Source organism: Poecilia latipinna, unplaced genomic scaffold, assembly GCF_001443285.1.
Source record: "Poecilia latipinna isolate Pla-1442-1.1 unplaced genomic scaffold, P_latipinna-1.0 Scaffold5, whole genome shotgun sequence".
Lineage (NCBI taxonomy): Eukaryota > Metazoa > Chordata > Actinopteri > Cyprinodontiformes > Poeciliidae > Poecilia > Poecilia latipinna.
In genome coordinates this window covers 61,829-74,720 of record NW_015112621.1, presented here as the reverse complement: position 1 = coordinate 74,720, position 12,892 = coordinate 61,829, and the positions used below count along the sequence as shown (strand labels likewise).

The 12,892-nt window shown below is 36.9% G+C and overlaps 1 protein-coding gene across 1 annotated transcript; it reads right to left on the bottom strand.

Moving 5' to 3' along the window:
- Positions 1–821: 821 nt before the first annotated feature.
- LOC106964270 (natural resistance-associated macrophage protein 2-like) lies at positions 822–12,114 on the bottom strand. Its single transcript, XM_015059718.1, has 16 exons — positions 11,847–12,114; positions 9,595–9,684; positions 8,858–9,015; positions 8,666–8,788; positions 8,306–8,425; positions 7,544–7,650; positions 6,620–6,690; positions 6,462–6,529; positions 5,395–5,550; positions 4,163–4,321; positions 3,990–4,076; positions 3,783–3,902; positions 3,295–3,444; positions 3,022–3,095; positions 2,793–2,946; positions 822–1,801 (listed from the first exon to the last, which is right to left on the bottom strand). The coding sequence occupies exons 1-16, from the start codon at positions 12,031–12,033 to the stop codon at positions 1,694–1,696; spliced, it is 1,932 nt and encodes a 643-aa protein (XP_014915204.1). The 5' UTR covers positions 12,034–12,114; the 3' UTR covers positions 822–1,693.
- Positions 12,115–12,892: the final 778 nt, after the last annotated feature.

Genomic DNA, 12,892 nt, shown 5'->3' with positions numbered 1-12,892 from the left:
GGCTATGCTAGCTGCAGCACAGCAGAAACCAAAAGTGGCAGAAAGAGGGATGACTGACCTTGCTAAGATCCGCTTCCTAGCTCTGATTGGTTGTTTATATTTAGCAATGGGAGAAGACATAGGTTATCTGTCTTATTACTGCCACAACATGATGGCACCTTTAACAAATATGTAAAAAAATATATTTATATTTTGTTTTATAAAAGTTGCGTACTGCACCTTTAATGAACGCAATATCTTGTTGATTTTCCTGTTTGTTCATCAGATTAAAATGGAACATAGGCAGCAAGATTCTCCACTAAAACCTTCAAGTTATTATAATATTCTTCTTTTTTAAAGAATGAAGTGAATAACACTGTTCCTATTGCTAGAATGCAGAATGTGCTGAAAAACATCAAACTCTGTCGTTTTCCAAATTTTGTCATTTTTCAACCACAATGTTTTTTATTCAGATTTTATATGTTACACTGCAAAAACAGAAAGTATTACCAAATATTTGTATCCAGTTTCTAGTGCAAATATATTATGACACTTGAAAAAAGGCTAAACTAACTTGCAAATAACTTTTCAGCAAGAAATAGATTGTTTTAAGTAAATAAGTCCTTAATATAGATGGAAAAAGTATGAGATTAATTGCAGAATGTTCCACTTATAATACAGGAAATATGTGTTGTTATAAGTGAAATATGCTGCGAGTGCCAATATTAAGGAATTATGGATTTAAAACAAGCTCCTATATCTTGCTGAAAAGCTACAAGTTAGTTTTGTCTTATTTCAAGTGAACTAAGATATTTGTTCTAAAAACTGGAAAAAATACTTGGAAAGATTTTGTGTTTTTCAGAAATGCAAAGTGAAAGGGAAATGATGCATAGTTTTTTTAAAATTTTTGTTTAAAATCTGAAAAGTGTTATGTGCACAAGTATTCCTCTTTTACAATGGCCGACATCTTTTAAGATGCTTCTATTTCCTGTGATTGAAGCATTTTTCTGCTGCATTTTGTTTTTGTGCGTTTTGGAGTTTATATACATCATGTTTACAGCGAGTTTTAGCATTTGCTCAAGTCGATAACCATATCCTTTTTACCTGATTCAAATTCCTGACAACTAATTTCCTCCTAAAGTTGCTAGTAAACAGTCATATCATATCAAATTGTCATCCTGATTTATATAAATCCAGCTGTTCTTTGAAGCCCTTAGAGGTTTAATATTGAAATAAATAAAGTACAAATAAACATGTTTTAGAATGGACCTGACTGTAATCCAACTGAGAATATTCCCCTAGATTTAAAAGTGGATCTTAACAGTTGCCATTTTGAAATAACTTTCCTTCAACTTCACAATACAGGCCCAATTTGCATAAAATCTGAATAAATACATTGAAGTTTTAGGTTGTAATGTGACAAAATGTGGAGAAGTCCAAAAAGTTGAGATTAATTTTGGAAAGTGCAACATAGTGAGTGTTAGCGACGCGCTAGCACAACATGCTAAGGTGTCCTGTGTCCATGCTCTGTTTTGCACTGAAAAACTTAAAAACTGACTCTCCTTCAGCTTTCTAACATGTCACAATGAAGATAAAAACAACATGAAACAGATTATACATTACAGATTATTAAAAATACTTTAGCACCATCCAACCGGTCAGAGTTGGACCCGGTTCTGGGTTGACCGATGATCCAGTTTAAGCTACGCTTGGCTCAGGAGTCAAACTCCGGCTGCTCCGGTATCAGGATGGTTGAGTCGTTTTCTCTCCTGGAGCTCGGATCCAGCCAGGACACACCCAGCGCTATCAGACACAGCCACACCTGCAGCACAGCGACACGCACAGGTCAAAGGTCAGATCAGTCAAATGAGGAAAGGATGAAATGTTTTCGCTGGTTTGTTGGGATTATTTAAATATTCTGCCACACGCTCTTGAAAAAAGATCCAAAATCAGATGAATCTGAAGAAACTCATCTCACTGAGTTTAAGCTCACTTTAAATAAATGTATCACTGGACTTGTTTTTGTTTTTTAGTTTATCTTTTTATTACATTTTTACAGTTTGAACTCACTGAACTGCTCATGTGACTGTTTTATGATGCTGTGAAAAAAATCTAAAACACATCATATATACTTAGTCATCAAAAGCACATAAAATATAAATATCTACAACAAACACAAATATCTATCTATCTATCTATCTATCTATCTATCTATCTATCTATCTATCTATCTATCTATCTATCTATCTATCTATCTATCTATCTAATAATTTTTCAACTGCATATATAAAATGTATATATCAAGTGGAATTTCACTGCAAGGCTCCAACAATAATAAATAAATAAAATAATAAATATAAACATGAAAACTAGTTAAAATAAATACGTAAACAGATAATTAATAAAAAGTATCAATATAAATGTATACAACAAATACAAATATATATAAGAAAATAATATATATATATATATATATTTGCTGTAAATGTTTCTATGCAAAAAATTTTTTTCTCAACATTAAATAATTTTAGTTATTTACAGAACATCAATGACATAGAAACATTAATAACTACTAAAAAGAAACAGAAAAGATATTTGAATTTGAAAATAAAAAAAAGATTTTAAAGTTGATTAACACAAAATAATTGTTTTTGACTGAATTAAATGTGCTTTCTTGATGCAAAACAACTAAAACAAATTTTATTGCTAACAATATGAATCAATTTATCTCTGAAGGTTGATCAGAATACTTAAAATATTCTGAATTAACATTTTATAGTTGCAGAAAGGTCAAAGAGTCAAGCTGATCTCACCAAGTAGCCCACGAACGTGAGGTACGCCAGGGAGAGGAAGGCAGCAAGGACATAGAGCCACACGCTGTTCAGTGCCGTCACGTACACCACCACGAAGTACATGTTGATGGCGCACACGCACAGGATCACCAGACCTCCCATGATCTTAAACGTCCTGCAGAGAGACGCGCGTGCTGAGCAGGAAGTGGAGCTGGAAGTGATTCAACGGTGGCGGTACCAGTCCACTTACAGCCCGTTGGCGAAGTCGTTCATCAGAGACGGCAGACTGGTGAAGGTGAGGATGGGGATGAGGGCGAACGGCAGCTGGGAGAGAAGAAATCTGGAGTGAGTGTTTGTTAGTTTACATCAGGGGGGATCAAAGTGTGGTCAGAGGGCCATTTGAGGCTCGTGAATTAATTTCACGCGGCCCCTCACAACAAAACAAAACCCTGGTTGCAGTGTTAGTTTTATATACTTTGTTTCTTTCCTCAAGTGGATGCAGGTGAAGCAGTTTGAGTCTCACCTGCATGCTCTGGAGCACGTTGAGGAAGTCGTTCATGCCCGTCAGGTGCTGCACGTCCTTAAAAATGGCCACCAGCAGCGTGGGAGTGATGGCGAGGGAGCGGGTCAGCAAAACCCGAGCAAAACGCGACCAACGCAGGTTCAGGAAGCCCTGAGAAACAGGAATCACCCAGCAGCTTCAGATGGTAAATTACTCACAAGATTACTGAAGCAAATTATAAAATAACTTTTATAAACAACAGAAAAACAGAAATAACAAATAACATGAATTAAGTGAAACAAAGTTGCCTTCAAAAAAAGGTCAACTTTAGACCAAAACACAAGACTGAAGACTTTTAACATCCGATTTTTGGTAGAAAGAGAGAGAAAAAAGAAAAACGATAAATCATACAAATGGATATTATTGAGTTCGTCTTCATTTATCATGTGATTAATTTATTTATTGATTATTGGCTCAGCCAAGCATCTGATCTTGTAGCTCCAACTGACCTCCATGACAAACTGGCCAGAGTAGGTTCCAGTCATGGTGGAGCTCTGACCGGCTGCAAGAATCCCGACGGCCCATATGTAGAGCGCCGCAGGCCCGAAGAAGCAGCCCAGAACCACTCCCTGTTACGATGAAACCAAACCGTCACACAAACTGACACAACTCACCACACAGGACCCGGTTCACTGAAAAAAAAATGACAAACGAACCCCTTTATAAATGTCAACCTCCAGAGTTTTGTTGTCCAGAGGGAAGAGGTTGGAGTGAGGAATGCTCGACTGGTTGCAGACGTTATACTGAAACCAAACAACGAAAACATTCCAGAGAACATCTGGATATGAAGCAGCTGTTGTACGATGAGAACATCTGCAGGAATACTCACCACCTCGATGTTTGAGCGCTGGTAGAACGCCTCAGCAAAGATGGCAACCACAAACACGTTGATGAGGAACGAGACAAACAGAGCAATGGCCGACTCGATGAAGAAGTACTTGTTAGCCTCTTTTATTTCTTTCTTCTTCGAGCGATCCACTTCCCGAGACTTTAAAGCAGATATGGAGACTCACTAGCTGCGTTTCTATCACAAATGTGCACAAAACTGTCAATATTCCTAGGAAAAAATGCAATTTTGCAATTGCGGTGTTTCCATTAAATAAGGAACGCAATTAAAATCCAATGACAGAGTATCAAGGCTGTTGTAAAAATTGTTTAATTTTTCAAAACTGCAATGGAATTTTTTTTTTTTTTGCATCACACAATTCACATAATCAACAACCAGATGTTTCCACTGGCACAATTCATGTGTCCGACGGCGTATCAGGAAGTAAGTAGAAAAACAAAAGTACGTTTCAGAGAAAAAACTTATAAAATTGCGAGATTCCTCCCAGAAATTTTCTAGAAAAAAAAAAGAAACTCAGAAATTTCCAAGTCTGAAAAATCAAAAAATTGCGAGAAAACACCTAGAAATTCTGAGATTAATATCAATCAATAAAATAAAGTTTATTTGTATTGCCCCTTTCAGCAACATGGCAGTTGAACATCATAAAAACACAGAAATACAAAGTCATAGAGGAACCACACAGGCAACAGTTGAGAAAACAATGAAACATTACATTTGGTCATTTATTAAGGTTTGAAAATATCAGACATTTTCAAAGAAAAAAATCTCAGAGTTTCTTCTGAAAAAATTCTGAGGATAATCCCAGAATTTTTGAATTTTTCCTTGTAAACTTACTCCTCCAGTTTTTTTCTATCTACAATGACCCTAATACTCTGTCGCACACATGAATATGTTTGTTCACGTATTAAGTCATTAAAGACAAGCTGCGCCATCATCCTCCACCTACTTCCTGTCATCTTCTTCTTTGTGGTTTGCACCAATGGAAACATCTGGTTGCTGATCATGTGATTTGTGTGATGCAAAGAAAGTGTTTCCGTTGCAGTTTTACAAAATAAACCAATTTCATCGTAATGCCAAAACTTTTTATCAAAACACACAACAATTGGCATCTTTCCATTTATTTTTTAAATGTCAAATTGTGCCATTATGTGGTCAATGGAAACACAGCTGGTGTTTACAGGTTTCGTTTCGCTTTACTTTAGCCGGTGTCTGACCTTCACCAGAGCGGAGTGGAGGTAAATGTTATGAGGCATGATGACGGCGCCCACCACGCCGACGGCCTGGGTGAGCTGAACCGGCCCGCAGCCTTCGCAGTACGGCACAAACATCCCCTTCAGCAGCTGGCCTTGGTCAGGAGCCACCATCACGTACTGCAACACAGCAGCTGCATCAACTTTACAGGTGTAGGAATACTTCTGATGTTTACATTAACAGAATGGCATAATCAGGCATAAAATGGTGAAAAAAATCAGAAGAATGAGGCAGATTAGTGGTAATGATGCTGATGTTGAGTCGTTGAACTCGCATCTCAGTGACAGAAAATTCTTTAGGAAACTATAATGTAAACAATGGAGTCCCAATTTCAGATCCCAGAATTTTATGAAATGCAGACACACAGCATTAACGTTCACTTCTACGCTGATGACACACAGTTGCATACGTGATGTGAATAACGGTGTTGAATTAAAGTGTTTTAAATTGTTTTCCAGTTAAAAATAACCTAAAGAGAAACAATCAAACACACAGCTTCAGTTACTTAAACTACAAACTACTGATCAGATCCAAAATCCTGGTGTAGTGATGGACTCCGAACCTTCAGAGTCACATAAAGACAGTTACCAAGTCGGCCTTCTATCACCTGAAGAACATTTCCAGGATTAAAAGACTCATGTCTGTAAGATCTAGAGAAACTCACATTCTCACAAATCAAAATCTCTTATTCAAGAGATGCCTAATTTATTTGCAGATTCGCTTAAAGTTAGTTTTACCTAGTTATTTTTTTGCTTCCTAGATATTGAATCTTACATATTTCCTACCTGAAAATACAGTATTTACATTTTAAAAAATGATTGTCATTAACTGGAATTAGGACTAGTCAGGAAAAAGTAGTAAAAATTATTGTACTTTGGTGTTGATTGGATGAGAATGATCAAACTTTAAATCCACCAAGATGATGATCAGCTACAGAAAACAAGAAAACTAAACGTATGTTTTGCACATTTATTCCATAGCTCTGTTTGGCTGAAAAAGTGAAAATATCAAAACAAACCAAAGTCCATACCTCGTATCCAAATGTTATGGCCATAATAGTAATAAGCAAACCAAAAAAGGCCTCCAGCCTCCTCAAGCCTGCAGAAAAACACACAGAAAGACTAAATTTACTCTTCTTGTCTGCTGTGTGAAGTGTGTTTCAGAGTCTGAAGACGTTGTGGGACGTACCGTACTTATCCAGGAAGAGGAAGAAGAAGGTGTCGATAATGGTGATGAGCACACCGGCCCAGAGGGGGATCCTGTCATCAAAACACACACAGCAATTGAAGAAGCTCAATTTTTATGTTTTAGCACCAAACGACCTGTGATTCTGGATACCAAACGGCCTCGAAGCGGCATCAGCTTCTGGCCAGAGACCCCCTTTGGAAGCCGACAGTCAATGCTACAAATGATGTAATGAGAAACATTGAATTTTACATTCTTCCCCTCATTTTATTACATTCCTTTAACATAAATGCTGCCTCATTTCTTCTGATTTTAGTTGGGATAAGAAATTTCCACCACAATCTTCTCTTTTCATTAGAAAATAAGTAATTTTTTTATATTAATCCCATCAAATGTTATTTAACCTCATTTTATGCTTCCTATGCCAGCCTGAGGAGCAAAGCAACTTGATAAATTTGACTGGCAGCAAATCAGAAAATGAGAATATGAATAACTTTTTTCTAAATTTCCCTTGAGTGGGACAATATACAGTATTTCTATTTTCCATTTCCATTTTCAGAAAGTTATTTTAACTTAGGTTTTAAAATAAATGCTGAAAAAACAGATTCCCAAATCCCAAAAATTGGATGTGTAAATATGTATAACAACAGATGAGACAATTGGGGTAGGATTTAATAAGCTTTGTCTTCTTCATACTCATTTCTGGACTGGATAAGAAAGTTTTGTTTTTGTTTTTATGTTTAATTATTATCATGATGCATGTATTTTTTTTTTGTTTTCTTATTTTTTCTATCGCATTTTAGTTGTTCAAAATAAATAAAGACTTCATTTCTTTTCTTAAAAAATAAATAAATGTATGACATAAAGATTAATTTTTCTCCCTTCTGGCGCCCTCTGGCCGCCCCACTTTGAAAAACACTGCCACACCTGTGATTGGACAGCAGGTTGAAGGCGATGGCGCAGCCGATGACCTCCTGCATGTCGGAGCCGATGATCGCCAGCTCCACCATCAACCACAGCAGGATTCTGGGCACCTTCATGGAAAACATGGAGAAGTCAGCAAGTGCACTTGAATTCTGCATCGCAGGCAGAAAATATGAAGGAAACAATCATATTCATGATTTAGAACGGCCCAGTCAAAGTCCAAACCTAAATCCAGCCCAGAACATGTGGCAAACCTCATGCGATACTTCCTACGTTTGGAGCAGTCTCCAGTCCGCTTGGCATTCACACATGCATTTGAAACGCAGCAGAGTTCACTTTAAACGAACGGAGACGAGGTTTGAAGACGGACCAGAGCTACGAACTTTCTAGGCAAACGAACTGGAGTTGGACTGAAGTGGACTAAACTGGGCTGGTGTGAATGTGCCCTCAAAAAGAGTTTTACAGGTTTACTTTATTAAAAGAAATGCTACAATTTTTAGATGTCGATTGGCAAAAATTGAACAAAATTCAGTGAGTCATGTCACTCTTTCTATGAAAACACTTGCTACATTTAGCCAAGTTTAATAAATTATTTAAAAGGAGAATTGGCTGCAGCAAAGTCAGCTTTTCAATAAAAGTCACAGGACAGACGTTGAAAAACAAAGCAAAAGTCATAGTTATTTCTAAACAAATAATTGCCAACGTATTCTAGTGTAAGATTTTAATTTGATTTAAATTTTTTCACTGTGGGTGTGGTTGTCTCACCGTGGGGTACTGGCGGTTGCAGACTTCAGCCAGGTGCATCCCGGTGACGACGCCGAGCCGCGCCGCCAGCCGCTGCAGCAGCAGGCCGATGATGGTGGCCAGCAGCAACACCCAGAGGAGCTGAAGGAGGAGAAACAGCACCCAAAAATTATACTCAGGTCACAGCAGCTCTACTTCAACATGACTTTACTTTATACTTATAAGACTAAATAACCAAACAAATTTTCTGTTTTTGCATTTAGAAATTTACATTTTAACCAAATAGTGTCAACTTTCACGTGTTTTCTAAAGGAAGGCACTGTTAATTGTTTTTCATCTGTTTTATTAGAAGTAAAAACTTTGAATTTTGTTTTCTGTTACCTTAAATCCAGCTTTAGCTCCTGACTGCAGGTCAGACTCGATGTTTCCCGGGTCCAGATAGGCAATGCTCATCAGAAACCCGGGCCCGGTGAAGGCCCAGAGTTTACGCAGACTGAACAGTCTCTGTAGGAGAAATACAAGCCGTGAAGTTTAAAAAGTTTTAAATTAAGTAAGCGGGTTGGTTTAGGTTACCTCAGTGTCCTCATCAGGAACAGGGACTCTCTGCTCAAAGTACGTGGCGGGAGCCGGTTCATTGCTGCGGTTCTGCAGGAAAACCGAAGGCGCGGACGATCCCCGGTGAGTGTATGTGGTCTGGATGACGGCTTTCTCCTGGTTTTTAACAGAGTCCTCTGCGGAAACATCAACGCGTTCATCAGAAAATGTATTTAAATGTTAACAGTTTGTTAAAATGCTAAAACTGACGTGTTATTGAAAACTGATAAGTTATTTAAAAAACGGGCTGCTACGATGCTTCAACTACTTCCTGTCTTCTTCTTCTTTGTGGTTCCGCCTGTGGCAACATCCGGTTGCTGATCATGTGACTCGTGTGATGCGAAAACAGTTTTTCCATTTCAGTTTTGCCTTTTAGCCAATAACATTTTCATTTTCTCACTGAAAAAGGAATTAAATTTATTCTTTATATTGACATTTTACTGTATACCTAATATTGTAAGAAAGGCTTAAATGTGACAAATCAGTAGAATGTGTTGATGTTCTTTATTCGATTAATCATCAGAACAAACGGTTACTACAATAATTGTTAGTTGCAGTCTTTATATAAGCAAGTAAAACTTTGTTTATAAAGCAAATTTTAAATTCCAGAGTCTGAGAACTTTGCGTAAATGCCAACAGCTTGCGTCAATATGTGGAAATGATGCGTCTTAATCATAAATTGAGGATTTGCATTGCTTAAAAGAGAAGATAATCACCTTGTTGGCCTGGCGGATCTGGTTCTGGATCCAGGGGAATGCTGGGCGGCAGAGAGGAGATGTGGATGTTCTCAGCCGGGGGATTTCTACCTGGAAGCAACCCGGTAATTAAACTGGATTTAAATCCAAGAATAAAAATCACTGCACACACAAAACGAAACCCTACACAAACACGGAGCCGTGAGAAAACACTTTTCATCTCAACTGTTCAGTCGGGGAGAAAAATATTATTATTTCACCAAAACAACTATAATTTATTTTTATTCCATATTTTTACTTTTCACCAGAATAAAAACTATTTTTTAACTTTATGCATCTATATAATTCATTCATGTTTTACTAAGGAATAGTGTTGCTCCAAAAATCATGTTGTTTAAATGTATGTAGCCTTTAATTATTGAGATTAAAAATCTCTTTTCAAGAGAGACATGTCTATTAATGCAACATGGTTTGTTGAATTTTGCATTTGCAAAATAAATAAAAAGTCTACATGGAAATATGCAGAATATGGCAAATTAGTCAGTTTATTCATTAGTGTATACATTTTTTTACACCTGTCGCAATTACCTAAAAATGGTCTCAAAACAACAATATTATCATTTATGGCGATAACTTCTGGGACAATTTATCATCCAGCAAAAGTTATCTGTGACAGGCCTATTGATGCTGCTGCTCTGTGATTGTTTTGTATGTTTTCATGCCCAGCACTTATTTTTAATGTGGGACATTTTGGTCTCATTTAAGTGACAATGTCTCTGGAAGCAGGGACTTGTGTGTTTCTGCTTTTACAAGCCAGCAAGAAACAATTTAAGGAATTTAAAGAAACTCCATGTTTAAAGGACAAAGGAACTGAGTCTGAACTGGGCAAACAAGATCTCTAATCCCTCAGAGAGAACTGCCTCAAAACATGAACCACATGGAGTATGAATTAGTTGGGTCATCTAAATATTTAGTTTGCTAGATACGTAGCTATCTCAGAGTGTAGCTAAATAACTAGCTAACTAAATATTTAGCTAGCTCAGAGCTAAATATTTACCTTGCTGATAAAATACTACTCTCACCATTCTCTACAGAAATGCTGAAATTAATTCAAACTCGAGGGTTTTTGAGAATTGACGGTTGGTTTGAAGCCAGATTTTAATCTGGACTTTGACTTGGCAATCCAAAAACATAATTTTCTTTACCAATTCAGAGTGAACTTGACAGGAAGTACGGAATGCTGCAAACTCTGAGAAGTACTCCAGACCACCAGGGGGAGTCTGGAGAAGGTAATATTACCTGTGTAATCGGACTGTAAGTTTGCAAAGTACATGAATCATGACGCAGATTTTCTTTCTTCATTCAACTTTCTTTTTGACTTCCCACTATATATCATTCGATCTTTCCTGAGTGTCTCTTTCCATTTGATTTGCTCCACTCCCCCTACTGGTCTGTAGCACTTTGGAGAAATATTTGGATGTTTAAGTACGCTTTATGATCTAAAACATTCAGCAAATATATTTATATTATAATTACACATAGTTATTTGGAGTTTTGTGTTTTGACATTATCACCTGTTGGTCACCACAGTCTGATTTAAGAAAACTGACCAGTTTCAGATTTTTATTTATTGATTTTAGATTTAAAAGGGGAAAAAAGATGCCAAATTTACAAGAAAAACAGCTTGCATTTTATTTTTAATAAAGTTAAATAAACCACTTGTTTCCAATGGCAACATTTGACTATTATTATCTGAATTAAACAGATTCATTCAATTTTAGATATAAGCTGATATCTAAAATTCATATAAGAAACATGTTTTAAAATAGCACAAGTTGTAATTGCATTGGAACTAGACACAAACACTTAACGTCAAGGAGTGAACGTCACACTTTAAACTCTAAAATATAACTCCTTAAATTTAACAGATGGACATTTTCTAACGGGAATCCAACATCTCTGATCATTTATTAATACATTTATACTTCAATAATATCAATTTCTATTACTCTGTTATGTGGGTGTTTATGACTTAAAACCTTTCTGTTGCTTCATGGAGCCATAAAAACACATTTTCTGCACCGGACAGCGAACCGGAGACAATTTAAAAACATTATTACAGGAAACAAGCATGAACTTCGTCACAATCATTATCTATTCCTGTGATAAACGTCTAAAAATAAACTAATGACAGGAAGAAACTCGCCTCGGAAGTTTTCCCGTAAAGCAGAGAAATGTCTGCTCAGTTAAAATCGGGTTGAGTTAAAACTCACCTGAGCGCAGGAAGGAGAACATCTTGAGCTGCGCAAAGTTGCTAACTGGCCATGAGTAGAACCGAGCCGGGAAGCTTCCTCCGGTGAAATGATCGACTCTCTGCCTCGGTGTTCCTCCACGCCTCCCGGTTGTGTCAGAGTCTGCGCGGCGCAGGTAGAGCAGCAGTTTGCTGAACTCACCTGACATGTTAAGGAAGGAGGAAATGCCGGAGGGCAAAGGTAAACCGGACGGCCAAACTCTGCGCCAGTTTCTCCTGATTCCTGCCTGTGACCCAGTTTATACTCTGGGCTGATCCTGGATCAGCAAGAGAGAAGATTAACTAAAATAAAAAATAAAAAACTTTTGAAATTGATTTAAAAAAAATCACAATTAAGCTTAAAGAAATAGATTCCGACTTATTGCACATGATTATAGTTGTTTTTCAAGTTAATTTCCATCTGCATGAAAAAAGTTTTTACTCCTTGACAAAAGTATTCAAACCTACGACGTATTACGGCCCATTGTAAATAAATAAATAAATAAATGAGGACATTTCCGCCAGAAAAATCTCAGAAAGTTTCAAAAGCAGAAAAGCTGCTTGAAAGAAATTTTGATCTTAAGATTTTTTGAAAAATCTTAAGATTAATCTCAGAAGTTTTTCTTGAAAAAAAAATTTCAACAGTTTTTTGAACAGTCAAATAATAGAGGCTCCTTCCTCTCAAGGCTCCTTCCTCTCTAAGCTGTGCTCCGCCACCAGTGTCTGGGTCCGGGTGAAGACTACCCTGAGCCGATCATCCAAGCTCGCAGCGATTCTCAGCTTGCACATCTTCTGCCGGTGCCAAATTCTCGGTCCAATAAACCGTCTAACTGCTGTTTTCTCTCTCGTCTCTACAGATTTAAATTTTCTTGAAAAAAATATTTTTTTGACATTAATCTAAGAAATCAAAACAAAACCACTTTAATCAAGAGTGGAAAATTTTTGTATTTCTAAAATATGCCTCAATAACTAAAGGTAAGTCTGATCAAACTAAAGTTTTTTTTCCAGAGCAAGTGGGTTTAAAAGAAA